At 47.4% G+C, this 22,218-nt stretch overlaps 1 protein-coding gene across 1 annotated transcript in view; it reads right to left on the reverse strand.

Annotated features, from left to right (window-relative positions):
• The window catches only part of ACOXL (acyl-CoA oxidase like), a 362,457-nt gene that overhangs the window by 59,052 nt on the left and 281,187 nt on the right, over positions 1 to 22,218 (reverse strand). The window contains 1 exon segment of the mRNA XM_047781208.1: positions 13,545 to 13,632. Within this exon segment, the coding sequence (XP_047637164.1) occupies positions 13,545 to 13,632 (88 nt within the window).

Here is a 22,218-nt window from a genome sequence, read left to right on the forward strand (position 1 = left end):
TTTTATTTTTTGTTTTTTTGTTTTTGTCTAATCCCTGGGAAAGAGGGGTCCTGCCCCACGGGGTCAAGCTTTAGAGATCCCTGCCCTGGCCTTGCTTTGGTGGCAGGCTTCCCTATGGGGTAATGGGGTGGGGGACTGCCTGAAGCCCACACCTCACTTCTCCAGTCCAAATAATTCAAACCTCTTCCCTGGAAATGCTTTCCTCTTGGTGTGTGTACCCCAGGCCCATTGTGGGGGCGGCGGGGATGGGGTGGCAAGGGGCCGCTGTTGGGAGAGGTGTAAACAGAACTTGGGTGTCTAGACCAGAGGATGTACACAGTGTGGGACAGAGCAGAGCAGTGGGTGGGAAAAGAGGGAAGTTGGTGGGGGAGGGCTGGGTGGGTGCTTCTCCCCACATTCAGAGCTCACAAAACTTCCAGGCATCTGGGAATCCTAGATACCCATGCGGCCGTCCTGGATTAATGAAGCTATACTTGCCACAGTGGGAAGACAGAATGTACCTTCTTTAATGTTTGGTGATCTTGTCTTGTACCCTCACCAGAGACCCCACACACAGTGGGGCAGGCTCGGGCTAGAGAATAAAGATCTGGTGCTGAAATACAGACCCAGGCAAGTTTCTTCAAAGCCAGGCCCTCCTCTGTCCTTGGGAAGAGCTCTCAGTCCCATCTGAGTCTCCAGAATGGCAGGAAAATGGGACTTTCTCCCCACATCCCTACAGTGAGGATGAGGAAGCCAGCCTCCTCGTAGTGACAGCAGAAATGTGGAGGCCCACACCTGCCCCTAAATGGAAGGTTCTACCTGGAGGAGTGTGAGCTGAGCACATTCCCACCAGGTCTTCCTCTTTGAGGCTTCCCTGACCCCCGGGGGCCATGGGTTCCCCATGGCTGGTTCAGGCCTGCCTCTCCCTGGGAGCCCTGAGGGTCAGGCTCCCCTGGCTCCTGTGTGCCTGTGGCATAAGGAGCAACACAGTGGTGGCTGTCCCTCAGCCCTCCCCTCTCACCTTCATGTGACAGCCAAGATGCAAGTTCAGCTCATCTTGCAAAATTCTCTGTCACTCTAGGTTTCTGAAGTCCCCCACCCACCTCCTCTTCACAACACAAGGACTGCGTCTTTGCAGAAAGAACTCAGCTCTGTGTTCAGAATCAACATGGAGGGGGAACGGGGGCGTTTAACTTCTTGGCAACCAGGAATTGTAGCCTCTTGCCCAGGCTCCTGCCTTTAGAAATGTGCTAGAAGGGCATGGAGCTAAGCCTTGGGGAGCTCTGTGCTGGGTGAGGGCCCTGCTCGCCCCCTGGATTCCTTTCTCAACCTCCCATCCTCCCCACCTTCCTGCTCTGTCCTGGTCATTGGCCCTGCAGCCCTTGACCACTCCTTGTTTGTTGGCTCCCAGGATCCATTCCAAAGAACAGGCAGGGCATTGGCCACACTCGCCTGCTCTGAGACCACAGCTGGGGACACGGCTGGGACTCCGAGGTGCCCCTTCTCTGGGCAGACAAGCTCCCGTTCTCTGTAACTAAGTCTCAATGCATTTTCTGCCTGAGTCCTGGGACCCCAGCTCTTCCACAGGATGGGGATGGGCCCAGAGAAGACCCTGCCTTCCCCACCCACTGCCCTCTCACTGTAGATCTGTCCTCTCGCTTGATGGCCACACTCGGGGGCTTTGGTCTCTGCCCTCCATCCACCCCCACCCTGGGTTTCTGTCTCCAATGCAGCCTGGCCCCTGGGGCCAGGAAATTCCCTTCAAGGGATTCTGAGTAAGAGGGTCCCTCTCCAACTCAGTCCCTCCATTAGTATCCTACATTCTATGCAGCAAAGCCTAAGCTCTGCAGCCCAGCACACAGCCCACCCAGCCCTGGCCAACCCACTCCCAGTATCCTTCTGCCCACACTCTTCCATGCTGCTCCCTTCCGGTGGAACAGGGATCTTGGCATCCCCCGAACGAGGCCTGCTCTTTCTCACCTTCAGCACTCTCCACACCTGAGGCTCCTCCCAGAATGCACCACCACACTTCTGACTTTGGGATCCTACTCATGCTTCAAGACCCTGCACCGAGGGGATCCTCTGGGCAGCCTCTTTGGAGTCCTGTGACTTCTACAAACTTTCAGCACCTCCTCCAGGCTGGGCAACGTCCACTGGGTACAGGGTTCATGTCTTACAGGGTTCACGTCTTATTCCCTTTGCTACTCCTCACCCGAAGTCTTGCAAATGGGAGGTAATGCAAACTTTGTAAGCAAATAAACTGCACTATTTTCTCCCTATGCCTTGGAAATCTCTAAGAACCCTGCCCACAGAGAGGGAATGCAGGCCTAGCAGAGCCTCTGCTGGAGGCGGCAGAAGGCCAATTTGGCCAGGCCCTGAGAAGGGAGCAGTAATGGGGTCTCACTGACATCTTGGAATCCTCGATCCTGGTCTGAGCCACGGGAAGGAGATGGTGATACAAGGCAGCCAAGTTCTAGATGAGGGCCGTTCCCTTGTGGAGGGGGCAGCCATGTGAGGGGCCAAGGCCTCCTGCAGTGTCTGGGCCTTGTGAGAGAGACTGCAGCCCTTTCTCCACACCTGCGGCCTTGCACGCCCATCCCATCTTCCTCCCCAGGGTTCTTTCCTACCATGCAGGTCGCAAAGATCCATCTGTGGGCTTTGGCTCAGGTCAGGTACAAAGTCACAGGGGTGCGTGTGGGGCTGGCACATCACTGATTCTTGGGGTAGAGGTCTTTCAGCCTGTGGCAAGCGTGGCCCTTCACTCAGGAAGTGGCGAGGGCAGAGCCTGGCTGGACCCCTGCCTCTGGAACCCACAGTCTTCCCACCTGTGGGGAGCTGCCACTCTCAGTTGGGTGGGGGCCCCTCTTACTTATTCCATGGGGCCAAGGAAAGCTTCCTGGTGTCTGGTCTAGACAAGGAAGCAGAGCAGGAGTCAGCTGTGTGTGGCAGCAGTACCTTCTCCCTGGCAGAGAGCCTTCTCTGGGGGGGCACCCCAGCCACCTGCAAACCCCTCACTCTGGCGGCTGGAGAGATAACAGTGACACTCGGCGGGAGGTCACCCCTCCCCCCACTGACCCATCAAGAGAACAGGAGTTGGCCAATTTGGGAAAACCAAGAGCTGTGGACTCCAAGAGGGTCACGGATAGGATGGCTGTGAGTGATGGCCAGGGCGGTGCGGCATCCACTCTGATTTTCCACCTTCAGGGATCACCTCTCAATATCATCCTCCTCATGCCCAGGATGGAGTATCTGTGGCCCTCAGGCCTCTCTGCCCTTCCCTCGTCACGGCATCTCGCTTACATGCCCCTGGTTCCCCACCCCTGCGGACCCAATGTCCAAGCTGAGTCTGATCCTGAGCACAGTCACCCTGGTGCCAGAGCCAGCCCCTCCTCCATCGTTGGCTTCCACACGTGCGCCCTCCTACCTCACCCTTCCCTATGGGTTCTCAAGGTCCCATAGATTCCTGCCTATTACTCGGCCAGAACCCCACCTTCTGCTCCGGCCCAACCACCATTGCTTCCGAGTTGAGTTCGTATCCTCCCAGTTCTTCCCTGGTCGGCCCTGCCCAGACTCCCAGGTCACAGTCCATGTCCACGTCATAGCTGGAGGCGTCTTCCAAAATAAAGCCCCAAGCAGGTTATAACTCCCCTGCTCTGACTCTTCCCCAGACCCCAGTGACTGTGGAGGTGGTCAATGAAAGCCCCCACACTCAGCGCACAGGCCCTGCGGGACCCTGACTCCCACCCCCTGCGTCTGCCCTGTACCCAGGGCAGCCCAAACCACAAACGCTTTCCCAGATGACCCCTCACTTCGTGCCTTCTGCTTGGATGCTCTTTCCACCTTGGTAATATAGATAAATCTTACTCTGTCCTTTAAAAATCAAGGTCTCAAATGGCGATCATCTGGTATGGGACTTTGTTGGGGGGATCACGAGAAGCCCCCACACCGGGTCTAAGTCTCTCATTTGTTCTCCCAGTGCACCTGGTCTAGGATAACCCTCCTCCCAGCTCCTTGAGAGAAGGGGCCTTTCTGACTGGATCCCCCCTCCCCAGCATTAAACACTTCCTGGCACAGGGCAGGCCTTCAGCATTGCTTTTCAGATGAAGGTGGATGGATAAAGGAGTGAACGAAGCATGTTCTCCATCAGTATTGCTCCTGAAGGACAGCTGAGAAGATGCTGGATTCAGCTGGGGCTGGCCCAGATCTGTTCTTCACGGGGCAACTGGAGTTTGAGAGACAGAGCAAGCCTCCACTTCCTCAGGACATCCTGCCATTTTGGTCCGGGAGTCCAAGGTGATGCCTTAATCCCATGCCTTAGGACCAGCATGGTTTGCATGTTCCTTGCAAGAGGGAGGACCAGAGCACACCGAGGTCAACTGGTCACAGCTGCAGCTGGTCCTGGGCCTCTGGGACTTGAGGCAACTCTGGCGCTCAGGACGGACTCTGAGTGTCTCCTTATCCTGTTGTTGAAAAGACTTTCTGTAGCAATGATCAGAACAACTCAGCCACATGTCTAAGGCCTGGAATGGGTTTGCAGACAATTTAATTTGTCTTAAACTTCTCAGGAACTAAGTGCTGTAACATAGGTATAAAGCATGGAACTGTGTTACATATTAAGAAACCGCTATCTTGAATGTTTTATTGTATTTCATTTCCTTTATTTTTTAAAGAGGCTATCACCTGAAATTTACCATCAACATATTCACAATTTCTTCTGTTCTATGAGAATATAAACTCCCCCCTCCAAGGGAGAATTGTCTTTTATTTTCTTTACTTTTAACCTTCTTCGAGTCTTATCTTGAACATTTTAAAAGGTCATTTTTTTCCTGCCATGTTATGTTTTCTTGGCTAACTTAACTTTTTCGGTTTCTGCACTTTTATCCTCCAGATCTCAGTAAGAAGATGTTAGATGCTTGTTACTTGTTGTCCCATCTGAACAACAAGTAACTTTTGGCTGCACTCTTGGACCCAGAATTGTTTTCACCTATAATTATGTTAATCTGGAGGGATTTGTTTTATTTTCCAGACTGCCAATGAAGAGAGAATTTCTGAGAAGTTTTGGGGAAAAAAATTCACAATAGTTAGTTTCATCATCTCTATACTGATGTTACATAAACTTTCCCCATCAAGGATCCAACACCCACTTTGATTTCTCCGATCAGGGGTCCTGAGTCAGTAAGGGAAGGCGAAATACTGATGAAACCCTGCTAAAAACCTTGCTGTTATCTTGTGATCATTTCTCCATCACACATTTGATGCCACTTTAAGCGTATATCAAACCTTGTGAAACGCTTATATCTCAGAGAATTGAATGCTTCTTTTCAGGTCTCATGTTTCTGAGTAAAAGCCACCATTTTCAAGCTAAGAGAGCATTATGTTTTCTCTGCAAACAAATTCCCATAACTCATAAGCAAAGAGAGAGGTAAATTCACAAAGAGGAGACATAGCACTATTTTTCCTCCTGACATTTGGGATCTACGATAGGTTAAAAATGATGTTTTTATCTCTGGTGATTTATCAAGCTCCAGATTTCATAAAAGATAAACAGATGCACTGAAGAAAGAATACATCATCTTAATGCTTCATCTTGACACTTTTGGTATCTAAAGAGCATGGACTTTGAAGCTCTCCCCTCCAGAATCTCCATCCCTGCCATGATTTACACATTTAATTCTTGTTTTTCAAACACACTTAAGTGAGAACACACCATAAGACACCTCGAAAGGAGATGGTCACATCTGAAACATACGGATTATTTATAGACAAAAAACTCAGAGAACTGAAAGAATATCTGGTTGTCAACACGGTTGCTTGTTCTATGTTTTATCTGTAGCTCATTTTGGGTTTTGTGTGGGTGGCTCATGTGAACTCAAAGGTTATTTGCTAAGTGTTTTGTGAGATTAGAACATGTTGTCCTTTAAAACCCAAATGTAAGTTTATGATTATTGCAAATATGTTTTAACTTTAGAAGATGGGATATGGGATCTTTTTTAGTATATAAAATCAGACCTAGAAGTGCTGTGATAGGACAAGATTTCCTGTGCTTCTATTTTTATTCACAGTTTAGAAGGTCTTAATCATATTCCTAGCAGAAATCTCACAATATAGAGTTACATAGGGCAAATAGTTTCTTTCTTACTTTCTCTGTTACTTTCACCTGCCAGCTTGGGGACTGATCAGCCTTATTTTGAAACTGCTTAGGTACCAGGAGCTAGAGAGTCAGCGTGGACTACAGTTCAGACCTTCACAGTTCATCATATAAGGAACATTTTTCAATCACACAGTGTGCAAAGGAGCAAAAAGTCCACTTTTTAAAGGTGGGGAGGGCTTCTTTTTCCTGCCTCTTTAGCAAACCTCAACAACTCAGGTCCCACAAGCACTTACGGGCACAAAGTGGGAAGATGGCAGCCGTTTGCCAGGATTTGAAGCCTCCTTCTGCTGGCCCTCAGCAACTTATGTAGCCTCTCTGTGCCTCAGCTTCCTTAGATGGAAACTGGGTCGGTGGTGGTCCCTCCCTCATTGCCTTGGTGGCCGCCGCATGTCTCACAGGGCCTGACACTAGAGGCCGGCTCTCCTCCTGATTATAAGGCCCTTGGGCTTCTACAAGTTTTTTTTCATTTCATCCTCACCAAAAGCCTATGAGATTAAAAGAAGAAGGAGGAGGAGAGGAAGAAGAGGAAGAAGAAGGAGAAGAATAAGGGGAAGGGGAAGAAGAAGAAGAAGGAGGAGAAGAAGGAGGGGAAGGAGAAATAGATGGGGGAAAAAAAGAAGAAGAGGGAGGAGGAGGAGAAGGAGAGGAAGAAAAAAGGGGGTGGAAATCCGGTGAGAAGAGTGAAAAGCAGCACAGGCCAACTTTAATCTAGGAAAGTATATGTTAAATAAAATACAAAGAACAACTCCCCCACCCCCTCCGCCGTAAGTTCAAGAATGTGTGAATGTCCATTCTCCACTGTTCATCTGTAGGAAGGAAAGGCCTTGGGGAGTTGAGGTGGGGGAGGGCTTCTTTCAAAATCTGATACTAAAAAGCCTTGGGCTCAGCCAGCCCCAACGTCCAGTCCTGGCTCCACAACCGGATCTCTGTGATCTGCAGCCACTGTTCCCCCCACTGCCCCCAGCCAAGCTGAGTGTCTTCAAGGGCTGCTGGAAGCTGTCTGGAGACTGGAGAAGTGACAGGAACCAGGCGCTCAGCAAGGCCCCAGGCTCAGAGGAAGCGCTGATCAGAGACGACTGCCCTCAGTCCAGTTGGCCAATATCCCGGGGCCGGGAAGGTAAGTGACATTTTATTAGGGTCTGGGTCAAGTACAGCTGTTAAATTCTGTCCTTAACAGGCCTCCACAAAACAAATAGCCTCCAGAAGTCTGACTTGGCTTTTTCTCTTGTCCCCCTTCCTTGTATAACAGAATCTTCAAGGTCATCGGTCATAAAACTACCTCATAAATTGTCGCCTCCATCAAAGAGAGAGTTAGCAGAGTTCTCTGGGGACCTCCCAGATGACACACTCCCAGGTTCTGGGGTGAAAAGGGTCCCCAGGGGCCCTGGTGAGGGCCGTGTGACTGCACTTCTTGAGAAGGCAGTCCTTGGGGTCTTCTGGTCCAGCTGACCAAAACTTCAAGTTCGCCTATGTGGCCTGGGGCTTGGTGGGGAGAAACCCTGAGTCCAGAGATGGTAGCAGCCTGTGTGATGTTATCCCCAGACTTGCTGGAGCCCAGGAGCCACCTGCTTTCCTGGAAGGGGGAAGAAGAGGATTGTGGCCTGACCTCGGGCGTCTGCACTTCCCTGTGTCTGTCTGCCGATGATGCATACAATTAAAATCCGATGGGGGCAAAACTGCATGCTCTGCCCAGGGTTTCCATGCTGGAATGTTCAGGTTCAGCCAAATTATTCTTTTTAAAACCCATCATTTATGTGCACACAAAATACCCCCCACTGCCACCCAGACAGTCTCCATCTCCAGGCGCCTCCACTCTTTTCCCTGTCCCTCATTCCCAGTATTGTGCCAGTTCTCATGTCCTCTTCTCTCCGAATGTTGTCACCTCTCCCTTGTCCTGGACTCTGGGCATTAGGGACCCAGAGAGTCCACAGAGGGTGCAGAACATCAGAGCAACACTCTCCAGGCCACTGTGCCCTCTGACATGGGGCCATCAACTTCCACTTAAACCCTTTGCCCTCAGGAACCATGGGTCTGAGACATGTCCCCCCATGTGACAGGACAGAGAAAATAAGGCCAGAGATAGTCCCTCTATTTGCCAATGTTGGGGCCTCCAAGATGCTGGAATCTGGTGGCAAACTGTGCCTCTGCCCACCAGACCCTGTCTCCTGCTGCTACCAGCCACATATTTCTGAGAACCAAAGAGAGAGGAAGGCTCGCCCACTCACCCAGGGCTCTCGGGATGGCTCTGAGGGTCACGGGCCCATCAGAGGGTACTGATGGGAGAGGAAGGCGCCTAGGCTGTTACAGCCAACACAGTACCTGTGGCTCTTACCTCCCTCCTCCCCCACCTGCCAGACCACTGTCTACAGTGCTAATAGCAGAATATTGCAGAAACTGTCATCCAGAGAATAAGATGTGCTGGCTTTTGACCTCTGATTCCACCTTAGAGGTCATGTTTGCCCTTCAAGCTGGGAGGATTCGGGAACTGCGGGGACTTCTCTAGTTGAGTGTAAGGGGCGACAAGCTCCTAAACTCACACAGGACTTTGGGATGAAGTTGTAGCGTTTCGTTTTTCTGAGCTCCCATAAAGCAATGGGCATTCAAAGAGGGGGTAAGTGTATTCCCACAGTTTTCTGGAAGATAAATGCCAAAGGGAACTAAAGGGAAATGTAATTTGTAGAAAGAATAGCCCCAGGAGTTCCCGATGTGGTGCAGTGGATTAAGAATCCAACGGCAGCGGCTCAGGTTGCTGAGGGGGTGCGGGTTCGATCCCTGGCTGACGAAGTGGGTTAAAGGATCCAGCATTGCCACAGCTGAGGCTCAGATTCAATCCCTGGCCTGGGAACTTCCATATGCTGTGAGTGCAGCCTAAAAAAAAAAAAAGAAAAAAAGAAAAAGAAAAAGAAAAAATAGCACCATTTACAATAGAGAGGAAAATGCAGACCCCATGAAGAGTATTGGGAAAAGGACCCACAGATAAAATATAGAAATAATACTTTACTAATGCATGTTAATGCACGTGATCACATTTTTATTAACAAAGGAAGTCTTGTTTGGAAGTAAATACATCCTCAAGAGGAGCTGAAATTAATCCTCCGATAGGCAGAAACCCACGCTATTTATATATTCTAATTATAGTTACAACCTGTGCTTAATGCAAACATTCTAAACTATTTGTCACTTTGTTAAGAACCAGAAAAGGGATCCCCTGAAGAATAATGAGAGCTACTCACAAGCTTTGAGAAGGAAAAAACCAAGAGGCAATTCTGCACAGAGTTGGAGAATGCTGGCTGGAATTTATTGAATAAAAGTGCTTAGTTTCTCTTTTTCGGTTTAGGAATTGGTACACCCTTGGGGTTCAGACAGTACCGTGCTTCAGAACTGCTATTTCTAGGGCGAGATAAAAATGCATAGCCTGGAAAAGTAATCATTTATCATCGTAATGGTTACACCCCATTTAGAAGCCACTAGAGACTGCTTCACATTTTGATTTCACACATGGTTTTCCCGCGTCTTCAGGTGACAAAGGGATACTGATGCCAGAAGGCTTTTTCCTTTTTTCCCCATTTGTTCCCCATCAGAACAGCTGGATTCAGAGTTCATTTGCATCTGGGGTGATGCTAGGGTCTGTGCTTCTGCAGACTGATCCTGCCCCTCCCTCTCTGAGTGATTCCTTCCAAAGTCTCCAAAGGCAACATCTGGGCTCAGTCACCGAAGACAGATGGGCTCCTTCCACCTTCTCTCCCAGGCCTTGGAGACCTCTCTTGGGGGTGGGAGGGGTTGGGAGGGGGGTAGCGTGCTACTTGAACATAATGGCATTCTGACTAAATTTTTCCTGGTTAGTGTGGCTGGTGCATTCCTGCTGTTAGAACCCATCCTATATCTGTAAAGACCTCATTACGGGTGAATTTCTCTATTTCAAATCACTCCTTGGATTTCTAGATGCTGTCATTGCGTCCTATTATTTTTCTCATTATTCCTATGATTTTTTTTCTTCTGTTACTTAATATGGCCAAATCCTTTCCATCCATCATAAAACCAGAGGCCCATTTCTTGAAAATCATCACTTTTGCTCTCACCATGGTTATTAGCCAATAAAAGATTCAGAATCCATGTGAATTTCTTTTGGTGCTGTGGCGACATCAAATCCTTGGTGTTTCTTCCCAGTGTTAAGATTTCATATGTTGAAACCTAAGCTGTTAGATCTTCCTCTGTTTCTTCTTCTTAAGGTAAAAGATCTCAATCTTCCACTTTGGTTATGGGAACTAAGGTTTTTATAGATTAGTAATTGACACTAATAAAAAAAGCTGTGTCGAACACTAACTATGGGTCAGACGCTAAGGTAAGGGGTTTCAAGTATCTTCTCAACGGCCCCGTGAGATAAAAATCACATTATCTGCATTTTGTGAATGAAGGTGAGACCTGGGGCCACAGCATTCCTGAGAGCAGAGCTGTAAGGGTCCAAAAAGTGGAGGAGAAGGTCTGGGATATACTCGCCTCCCTAAGGGTGTCTTGAGGGCTATTTCATACCCCAGATACATTTGAGCCTGATAAACAAATCTGGAAAAATAGCCCACTGACAGAAGACAAGTTTACCTGAATTCCTTGGGGTGAGGTAGGGGCCTAGGGCACCAAGATGACCCAGGAAGCCCCATGGGCTCCAGGCGTCTGTGGCAGGCGGATCAGTGTGGAACTTGGTCCCCACCCCCACCCCCACAAGAGACAGCCCCACCTCTACACCTGCTGATTATGACTGAATTTCACATGGTGATGCCCCCATGGTGAGGATGGACCATACACGGTGATTCAGCAGTTGGGTTGGGACTTTTTTTTTTTTTTGTACTTTTTAGGGCCTCACTCATGGCATATGGAAGTCCCCAGTAGGGACTGAATTGGAGCTACAGCTGCCCGCCACAGCCACAGCCACACGGGATCCAAGCCACATCTTCAACCTACACCACAGCTCATGGCAATACCAGATCTCTGATCTACCAAGCGAGGCCAGGGATCAAACCTGCATCCTCTTGGATACTAGTCAGATTCGTTTCCTCTGCATCACAATGGGAACTCCTGGGTTTGGATTTGTGATGAATGAATAGGTATTCTGGTTTCTATATCTACCACTTTTGTTTTTCCCTTTTTTTTTTTGGCCACACCCATGGCATATGGAAGTACCTTGGCCAGATATTGAGTCTGAGTTGCAGCCATGACCTGCACCACAGTTCTGGCAATGCTGGATCCTTAATCCATTGTGCCAGGCTCAAACCTGCCACAGACACAACACCAGGTCCTTAACCCACTGCACCATAGCAGGAACTCCCTCTGTCTTTTACTTTTGAGATTGATTAAGGACCCTTATATCTGGTGGGTGTACAGATAGATTAAAACTTCTGAAACTAATAATCCTGTACCTTAATGCCCCATGAGGGAGGGAACATTTTGCCCTTTTCTTTACCTTCTTGGTCCTTCTCCTTCCTCCTCCTTCCCTTGCCCCAGGGAGCAGAAGGGAGAAATTAGAGTCTGGGACATTGGTGAGGCTGTGGGTATCCCAGGGTGTGGTCACCGTGTTTAAAGGCTGACCCTGCTTTTTGGGGCTCCTGGTGGCCTCTCCAACCCTATGAAGAGTCTGTGCTCTTGGAATGTTCACCTGAGCATGTGCAGACTCACCTGAGTATTCTCATTCTGGTCCTTACTCGAGACCTGTGCCAGGAGGCCCACCAGGGGCCCCAGCACTGGGCCAGCTCTTGTTGGCTCTTAGTGAGGGTCCCTGAACTGCCTGGTTGGGGAGGGAGGGTGGTGGGATGCAGGGACCCCTGGGTTGCTGGCTTGATGCTTAACAGAACCCATCAAAGACAGTGCCCAGGATGTACTAGGACCAGGACCCAAAACCAGGTGGCCACCAAAGCCAGCCCTGCCTTCTGGAAGCCAGTATGAACCCAGGGTGCTGGAAAACCCCACACAGCAAGCAACACAGTGGGTGCCTTCCTCTTTTCATACTTTCCCCCACGGAGAAGGGCACGGTAATGAATAAACCTGTGATTCTTGAGGTTAAACAATAATTTCAAGAATAATCTGCCATATCATCATAGGATCTCACTCTGTTTGCAAGGTTTCATTTGATGAGATTTTGGTGTTTTGAGGGGAACATAAACATTCACGCCTCCTCACCCTCAGCACAGGTGACACTTAGGACCAGATCACTCTTTCTGTCAGGGACTATGATGTCCTGTGTCCCTTGTTTCTACCCACTAGTACCCTCTGCTCAGCTGCAACAACCAAAAATGTCTCCAACTGTCACCAAATGTCCCCTGGAGGGCAGGATCACCTCTGGTTGAGAACCATGGAGTTTTAAGTGCAGGGAACTATGTCCTCTCTTGGGTTAGAACATGATGGAGGATGATATGAAAAAAAGAGAGTGTATATATATATATATGACTGTGTCACTTTGTTGTACAGCAGAAATTGACAGAGCATTGTACATCAACTATACTTTAACAACAAATAATTTTTTTAAAGAAGCTGAATTAGCCCTTGCTAATTTGGGGGTTAAGTTCAAGTCGTTTGGGTACTTGAACTTCTTCAGGAAGTAACCCTTTTAAAACATCCTCACTTTACACACTCCCCCCACTTGTTTATTTGGGAATGGCAGTCACTGCTGGGCTGAGGGCCACTGTGGAGGGGCCAACATTTAGCCAGCTGACTCCTGGTGAGTTTAGTGCTGGGTTTTGTGGGTGTCATTGGCTAGTGTTCTCGGTAAGTTGGGAATCATCTGGGAACACGAAATTCAGTACAAGGGCTCAAACCAGAGTGGGGTCTGTCCTTTCTCTGCAGAGTCAAATTCCCAGATAACCTGCGAGTCACTACATCATGAATTTTTTTTTTCTTTTTTTCTTTTTTGGGCTGCACCTTTGGCATATGGAAGTTCCCAGGCTAGGAGTCAAATTGGAGCTGCAGTTGCCATCTAGGCCACAGCCACAGCAATGCCAGATTGGAGCCACATCTGTGATCTATGCTGCAGCTTGGAGCCACACCAGCGTTCTAATCCACTGAGCAAGGCCAGGGATCGCACCTGGGTCCTCATGGATACTAGTCTTCTTAACCCACTGAGCCACAACAGGAACTCCATTATGAATTATTTTGGTCTCTTTAGGGCCACACCCTCAGCATATGGAAGTTTCCAGGCTAGGGGTCAAATCGGAGCTACAGCCTCTGGCCTACACCACAGCCACAGCAACATGGGATCTGAGCCACATCTGCAACCTGTACCACAGCTCATGGCAACACCGGATCCCTGACCCACTGAGCGAGGCCAGGGATCAAATCTGGATCCTCATGGATACTAGTCAGATTCATTCCCACTGCGCCATGATGGGAACTCCTCCATCATGAATTTTTTTGACAGGAGCCAACTGACCTCTGTGAATGTGTGCCAGCGACAGGCAGGTGACATGGTGAAGACATGAGTTCCAGGCACTGAAAAAGTCCTCCTTCTTGGTCATCGCCTGTCAGATTGAAAGAAGAAACATAACCACTGAGGATATACTGAGAGAATCAAATTTCTCAGCAAGGCAAATGACGGATAACACACATTTTCAGCACTATCATTAAGCAGGGCTATGTTACATGCAAGGCCTATTATAGGCTGACTTCTGTCACCCCCCCCCCCCAAAGCTATTAGTTAGATGAAGAAAAGCCATAAACATGCACTAAGTCCAGTTTATTTGTTTCTGTTAACTCCTCACACCTATCAAACATGGCCACCACCAGCTGCCAGTTCTTGAGAGGTAACAGACGGTGAGACAATTTGAATAAGAGGGTGTGCACAGAGAAAGTGAGACTGTTTTAATTGGGCCACTCACTGCCTGGAGAATTCTAAATACCAGAATTAACCACGTACATCTAATCTGCAACAAAACCAACCCGTCTTCCCTAACTCCTTCCCTCCCCCCATTATGGTCAGATGTTGCCACATATTTTCAAATTCCTTCTTTTTTTTAATTTTCATTTTTTTAAAATTTTTTGCTTTTTAGGGCTGCACCTGTAGCATATGGAGGTTCCCAGGCCAGGGGCTTCATCGGAGCTGCAGCTGCCAGTCTAGCCACAGCCACAGTAATGATGGATCCAAGCCCATCTGCAATCTACACCACAGCTCATGGCAATGCTGGATCCTTAATCCACTGAGTGAGGCCAGGGATTGAACCTGAGTCCTCATGGTTACTAGTCAGATTTGTTTCTGCTGAGCCATGACAGGAACTCCTTCTTTTCTTCTCTTCTCTTCTCTTTTCTTTTCTCTTATTTCTTTCTGTTTTTGTTACAATTAACTTAAAAGTTGAAATTCCCTGATAGCCTAGTGGTTAAAGGATCCTGTGTTGTCACTGCTATGGCTCAGATCACTGCTCTGGAGCGGGTTAGATCCCTCCTGGAACTTCTGCATGCCAAGGGCACAACCAAAAAAAAAAAAAAAAATTTTTTTTTGTTGTTGTTAAAAGCTTTTGCTTGAAATTCATTTCCTCACAGTTCTGAAGGCTGGAAGTCCAATATCAGAGTTCGGTTCTGATAAGACTTGCTGGCTTATAGACGGCTGCCTTCTTTCTGTGTTTTCACATGGCAGAGACAGAGGGATCTCCATCTTTCTCTTCTTATAAGGCAACAAATCCCATCATTAGGTTCCCACCCTCATGACCTAATCTAACCCAAAAGACCTCTCAGAAGCCCCAGCTTCAAATAGCATCACCTTGGGAATGAGGGCTTCCACACAGGAATTTAGGGGAGGGGGGTATACAGACATTCAATCTGTAACAACATTCCTTTTGCTTTTCCTTATAGAAGTGTATACATTGATTCTTAGGTGAATCTTGTAATAGAAAGACCATGGACTTTGAGGCCTGAGAGATAAAAACTGAAACCACTCAGAGTTCCTGGCATGGCTCAGTGGTTAACGAACCTGACTAGTAACCATGAGGTTGTGGGTTTGATCCCTGGCCTCACTCAGTGGGTTAAGGATCCGGCATTGCTGTGAGCTGTGGTGTGGGTTGCAGACACGGCTCAGATCCCACATTGCTGTGGCTGTGGTGTAGGCCAGCAGCTATAGCTCTGATTCGACCTCTAGCCTGGGAGCCTCCATATACTGTGGGTGTGCCCCCCCCCAAAAAAAAGAAAAGAAAAAAAGAAAAAAAAAGTTAAAAAAACCGAAACTACTTTTGTAGACAAATATTTCACTTCTGAGCATTTACATTTTTTTCTAAATTTAGACAAGTTGAAAAGCATTATATTAGTTTCAGGGGTACAATATAATGATTCCACATTTGTATATATTGTGAAATGATCAACAGGATAAGTCTAGTTAATATCCATCACCATACTTAGTTACAAAACTTTTTCTTGTGATGAAAGCACATGGGCACTATAGTTAATAATACATCTGCGTTGGATATTTGAAGGTTGCTAAGAGAGGGGATTCCCTTCATGACGCAGCAGAAACGATCAGACTAGCATCCATGAGGATGCGGGTTCGATCCCTGGCCTTGCTCAGTGGGTCAGGGATTCAGTGTTGCCATGAGCCATAGGGTAGGTCACAGACGGGGCTGGGATCCTGCCATTGCTGTCGCTGTGGCATAGGCTGGCAGCTGTAGCTCCAATTCGATCCCTAGTCTGGGGACTTCCATATGCTATGAGTGCAGCCCCATAAAGCAAAAACAAACAAACAAACAAACAAACAAAAAGGAAAGAAAGAAAATTGCTAAGAGAGTTACAAGTTCTCATCAAATTGTTTCCTGAAGGCCTGTTACATCTCTAGAATTGGCATGATAGTGGCCATGCATGATGTGTGTGAAGAATTAACATGAGGGTGGAAACTGGACTCCCAGGACATTTATGTCATTTAATTCATCTAACAAACAGCTTTTCTCAGCTCTACTCCATGTACAACGGTCTTTCAATCACTCGAGTGAAAGAAGGGTTTTGCTTTATTTTACTTTGCAATCAGAGGGAAGTGAAGAAAATACATGGAAAAGAGAAAGATGCCAAAACATGAGGTTGCCAGTTACAGTCCCTTCCCTGGAGCTGAGGGCAGATTCTTTTTTTTTCTTTTTTTTTTTTTTGTCTTTTTGCCTTTTCTAGGGCCACTCCCATGGCATATGGAGGTTCCCAGGCTAGGGGTCTAATTGGAGCTATAGCCACCAGTCTATGCCAGAGCCACAGCAACGCAGGATCCGAGCCACGTATGCAACCTTTACCACAGCTCACAACAACGCCGGGTCCTTAACCCACTGAGCAAGGCCAGGGATTGAACCTGTAACCTCATGGTTCCTAGTTAGATTCGTTAACCACTGCGCCACCACGGGAACTCCTGAGGGCAGATTCTTATCTGACCAGAGATGAGTGTGAAATTTGGCACTTCTGGCTTGTCTTTGTTTCTTCTGGCCTTTCTTTGTTTTGAAAACCTAACAGCTTGATATTCAAACTCTAAGCAATTCTCTTTGCTCCGAGAAATAAGCCTCAAGAAGGAAGACTCAGTGGATCTGCCTCCTCATTTGTTTTCAACTCACAGCCTGCGCCCTCTGGTTGGCAGGTGACCTGCCTCCCACAGCTACATGGTTCCTGGGGAGCCTGGAGGACCCCTTTGTAAAATCCTTCTTGTGGGAGTTCCTGTTATGGCTCAGTGGTTAATAAACCCGACTAGTATCCATGAGGACACAGGTTTGATCCCTGGCCCTACTCAGTGGGTTAAGGATCCTGCATTGCTGTGGCTGTGGTGTAGGCCGGCAGCTGAAGCTCCAAATTGACCCCTAGCCTTGGAACTTCCATATGCTGCAAGTGCAACCCTAAAAAGGAAAAAAAAAAAAAAAAAAAAAAAAAACGCTTTTATAATGGAGTGCTTTGTGTTCCAGTGGAAAAGCTGGCACTGCAGGAAGCCTCTCCCTATGTATAATTCAGCCTGATTCCCTGGGGCGGCGGGCACAGTTGTGAGGACCAAGTCACGTGCATCTTGAGGTCCCCACCTAATTGGGGCGTCTCGTGATGGTGGAGGGGATGGTAGCTGTCTTGCTCCCGGCACCGGTGTCACAATTACAACCGAAAAGGTACGTGGAGGTAGGCAGTTCCCACGGAACAGCCCCCAGAGCATCTTTGGCAGGGGAGACAAGAGGTGACCAAACACACGCATGGTCCCCAAAGGCTCCCATCACACTGCAGAGGAAAACACCAGAAAATCCACGCATGCCAGAGCCTGGGGGACAGGCTCTCCTAAACATGCATCGCCTGTCCCCCACCACTGCAGGGCAAGGAGAGAGAACAGGTAAAATGTGACAGGGATGTGTCCACATAGAATTGCACACGGTTTTAGATTTCTTTAAAACTCGATGTCTAGAGCAAGTTTTTCCAGAGAAAACCAGGGATAGAAAACTGGCCAGACAACATGGAACCCCGCTTGAGGAAGGACATCAGATGGGGCAAGTTTGCAGAGGGCCCTTTGTAAAACTGGCTGTGGCTGAACCCCTCCAACATGATGAGGCAAACATAAAAAGCAAGTTCAAGTTAAGGGGAAAGGGCCCTTGAAGGCCCACCAGTCAGCTCCTGAGTGCCCTTCCTTAAATGTCAACATCACTGTGCTGCAGCAAGCCTGACTCAGGAAGGCTTGGTACACTCTCACCCTGGCTGCCAAGTGGCCCCTGGCTCCCAGCCTCCCAGATAGAAAGGTTGGCATGACTCACCCCTACTAAGGGCTGCATCGTGGTCCGCATGTCTAGGCAGGGTGGCCTTTGAGCGGTGTGTGTGGGGCACACTCCATCCTACAAACAAGTGGTCAAAACGAGAAGACCAGGAGAGCAAACTCTGGTTCAGGCTCCAATTAGAGATTCAGTGTTAAGTGCAGAGTTTCACTGCCCGAAATTGCAACCCTGCTGATAATTGCCTCTGCAATGCATAGGATTTTAAAATGCCTTTGTTGTACAAAGAACACTCTAAAACAACAGAAATCAGATATCTAGCCTTCCAACACTACAGCATCTTAAGTTGGGGTTTCAGGAGAGAAGATTTTTGAAATGATATGGTTGTTCTTCACTTCAAGCAGTATACCTGCTTCTGAAAACTTGCATGTAAATTAGCCCTATGCAAGCCAAATCCTTCTTAAAATGCACCAGATGACTGACACCGTTTTAAGCCCTTTACCTGCATTTGCTCATTTAGTCTTCAGAAGTCCTGGAGGTAGGTATTATTGATAGCTTTTATAATTTTCATTTTGCAGGTGAAAACCGTGACACAGAAAGGTTGAGGAACTTGCTGAGGTTGCAGAGCTGGGTTCAAACTGGGTACCCAGGTTTCTGAGCCCACGTTCCTAACCCCAGGGTACATTGCCTCCCAATGGACTGATGGGGAGTTAGTTTCCAAGCAACACCTGTCCCTCCCAAATACAGTTTGTAAAGGTGTGTTGTCACACCTGGTCATGTTTAATGTGAACCACACCCCACACTTAAAGCTTCTAAGAGAAATAAATGCTCATTTCCTAATAAGTCATCATGTAGCTAAGACAGAGCTGAACTCAACAAGAAACCCTGCTATCTCACCTTTGGTAGATACCCAGATTCATCATCCTGTTTCTTTTCTAGAGAAATTCCAAATAGCTTTGAGCAGCAATACAGCCTGTTAAAAACACCTATCTCCCTACAGAGGAGCTACCAAAAAACCTCAGCTAACATCAAATTTAATAGTAAAAGAATGAGTGCTTCCCCCTAAGATAAAGAAGAGGACAAGGGTGTCTATTATCTCTATTTCTATTCAACAGTGCACTGCAGTTCCAATAAGGCAAGAAAAAAGAAATTAAAGTCCTAGAGTTTGGAAATTAATAAGTAAGACTGTCTTCATCCCAAAAGATATGATTTTCTATGTGGGAAATCTTAAGGAATATATAATAAAACTATTAGAACTAATAAGTTAATTAAGCAAAGTCACAAGATACCAGACTTTGATTTATGAAAGTCAGTGGTATTTTTGTATCTTAGTAATGAACAATTGGAACTTGAGATTAAAATGCCACTGCATTTTAAAACTATGAAATACTTATGGATACATTTTACAAAATATGTGCAATATCTGTACATGAAACTAAAGCAAAATTGCAGTACGAAACTTTAAAGGAGCACCTAAATAAAAGAGAAACTCTATCTTGCTCAGATGTCATTTCTCACATTGATCTACAGATTCAACACAATGGCAATCAAAATCCAGCAGATTTCTTGGCAGAAATTTGATAAGCTGATTGTGAAACATATGAAAATATAGAGGACCTATAATAGTTAAAACAATTTTGAGAAAAAAATCATGCTGGAAGATTCACAGTAATTGATTTCAAGACTTCCTATAAAATGACAGTAAACATAGCAGGATGGTGTTGGATAAAGATAAAATGTAGACGAATGGAAAAAAGTAGAGAATCCAGAAAAAGAGCTACACATGCACATCAACTGATTTTCAGCAAAGACACCAAGGCAATTGAGTGGGGAAAAAAAGAGTCTTCTCAACACATGGTGCTAGAACCACATGCAAAAACAAACAAATCAATCTCAACGCTTCATGCCATCTACAAAAGTCAACACAAAGTGGGTCATAAACCCTTAAATGTAAGAGTTAAATAGACAAAATGTCTAGAAGAAACTGTGGGAGAGAATCTTAGTAATATTGGGTTAGGCAAAGATTTTGTGATACAAGACACGAAAAGTTGAATTTTATCAAAATTAAAATTCTGCTTTTTTTTTTTTTTTTTTTTTTTTGTCTTTCTGGGCCACACCTGCAACATATGGAAGTTCCCAGGCTAGGGGTAAAATCGGAGCTGTGGCCACCACCTACAGCCACAGAAACGCCAGAGCTGAGGCTCGTCTGCAAACTACACCACAGCTCATGGCAACCCCGGATCCTTAACCCACTGAGCGAGGCCAGGGATCGAACCTGCTAGTCAGATTTGTTTCTGCTGAGCCAGGAAGGGAACTGCTAAAAGTCTGCTCTATAAAGACACTGTTAAGAAAATGAAAAGGCAGATAATGGATTAAGAAAAAATATTTGGGAATTATATATATATTATATATTATATATATAATAAAGAACTTCTGTACAGGATTTGTAAAGACATCTTACAATTTCATAGTAAGAACACAAAGTCTAGTTAAACAAACAGGCAAAAAAATTTGAACAGACACGTCACCAAAGAAGACAAACGAATGGCAAATAAACACATGAAAAAGGTCTGAGAAATGCAAATCAAGACCACAGTGAAATACCACTACACACCCACTAGAATGGATAAAATGAGTAAGACAGGCGATACTAAATGTTGAGGATGCAGGGCACCTAAAAGTCATTGCTGTTGGGACTGCAAATGGTACAGCCACTTTGGAAGACAGTTCAGTGGTTTCTAAATATATGCTTACTATAGAACGTAGCTATTCCACTCCTAGATATTTACAAAAAAGTAAATAAAAACATATGTCCATGCAAAGACTTGCATGAAAATGTTCAGAGAAGCTTTGTTCGTACCAGCAAAACTGGACTCAATCCACATATCCATCAACAGGTCAATGGATAAACAAATTGTTATGTATATGTACCAAGATACAGTACTTCATAATCAAAAGGAACACACATGGAATGACTTGGATTAATTTCAAAAGCATTTTGTTAAGTGACAGAAGCTAGATATAAAGCCAGAATGCCTTCTGCCCCAGAGCCAGCCTTGCAGGGCACAAGGGTATGCTGGGAGGCCCCCGATGCTGGCCCCTTCATACTGTCACACCAGCTATCACGCTGTTTCTCTGGGAATCATGGCCTGGCACCCCAGCTGCTCATCTCTCCAGAAAAGGCTTCACCCACCCCCTAGGCCCTGCAGCACTTCCACCTGCCGCATTTTGAGGGAAGGGGAGATTCTGCAGTGGAGCCTGGCACAGAGCTGAGGCCCCAGCAACAGTCTCAAGGTGGGGCAGGGTGGTAGAACAAAGGGCTCTGGGTCCAAACTCTGACCCAGTTCCTGAGGCCAGCATGAACCCTACAACTCGCCCCTCCCTTGGGGCCCCAGAGCTAGGACAAAACCCCTCTCCGGTGCATTTCGAGAACGCTCACTTCCTGTAGTCAGGAAGCTGGAACAGTAGACACAAGGGTGTCCTCCCGTGTTTCTCCCATATTTCTTTTATGTGCATGTCACAGGATGTTGGATTAGATTTATCTATCTGGCTCTCAAGTTCAGATTGTAGCTCAAGTTCAAAACTTAGTGTAAAGGTGTAAAGAATCCCATACTTCCAGTTCAGGAAGCCACCAGTGAGCAGCCAGCTGGTGGACCCAGCCGCCCTGCTTTCTGGGAGGGAAGGCATTCTGGCTTTATAGAGAGTCCAGGGCAAGCCTAATAACTGTCCCTAGATCTGAAACAGATGTATCTGTTCTTCCTGGGAAACTGCCCCTGGTGCTCCTCTTCCCCAGCTGACAACAAAGCTTGCTCAGTACAGCGGTGTGAGCACAGACCTGGCCCCACCCGGCCTGTGCTGTTCACACAGCGGCTGCCCCTACACTCAGCCTGGACCATGGCAGCGGAGAGAGCATCCCCTCAGACAGGGCTGGGAGCAGGTTTCCCAACCACTTGTCTTCAAAGACATGAACGCACATGCGCAGCACATCCTGGCGCTAGCAGGCTCCCTTCCACCCTGAACCATCCAATCTCAGAACACATGCCCTCCCCTGCTTTGCTGATGTACTAGTGCCATTCTCTCCACCGACCTCCGCCTCCCACACCTACTGCCTCCTCCCGGTTTCAAGAAGCCTCCCAACAGCTCCCTCTCCCTCGAGTGCTCAGGATGCCCGGCCCTGGCCTCCCACCAAGCGGGCATAGGGCACATCCACGCATCCGCACCGGGCCACGCAGCTCCAACTGGGGCAGGACAGCAACTCACCTAGCACCCACCATAGCAGTCAGGGCCAAGGAGCACAAGAAGGATCCCCTCTCACAGACGGGTTATGGGAGCAAAGGTGGATTCGAGGGGGTGGGGTGGAATAAAACTAGATTCAGAGGGCACAGAAACAGCAAGAGGGAATTCTGCAGAGAGGCGTATGTG

Source organism: Phacochoerus africanus, chromosome 5 (genome assembly GCF_016906955.1).
Source record: "Phacochoerus africanus isolate WHEZ1 chromosome 5, ROS_Pafr_v1, whole genome shotgun sequence".
Classification (NCBI taxonomy): domain Eukaryota; kingdom Metazoa; phylum Chordata; class Mammalia; order Artiodactyla; family Suidae; genus Phacochoerus; species Phacochoerus africanus.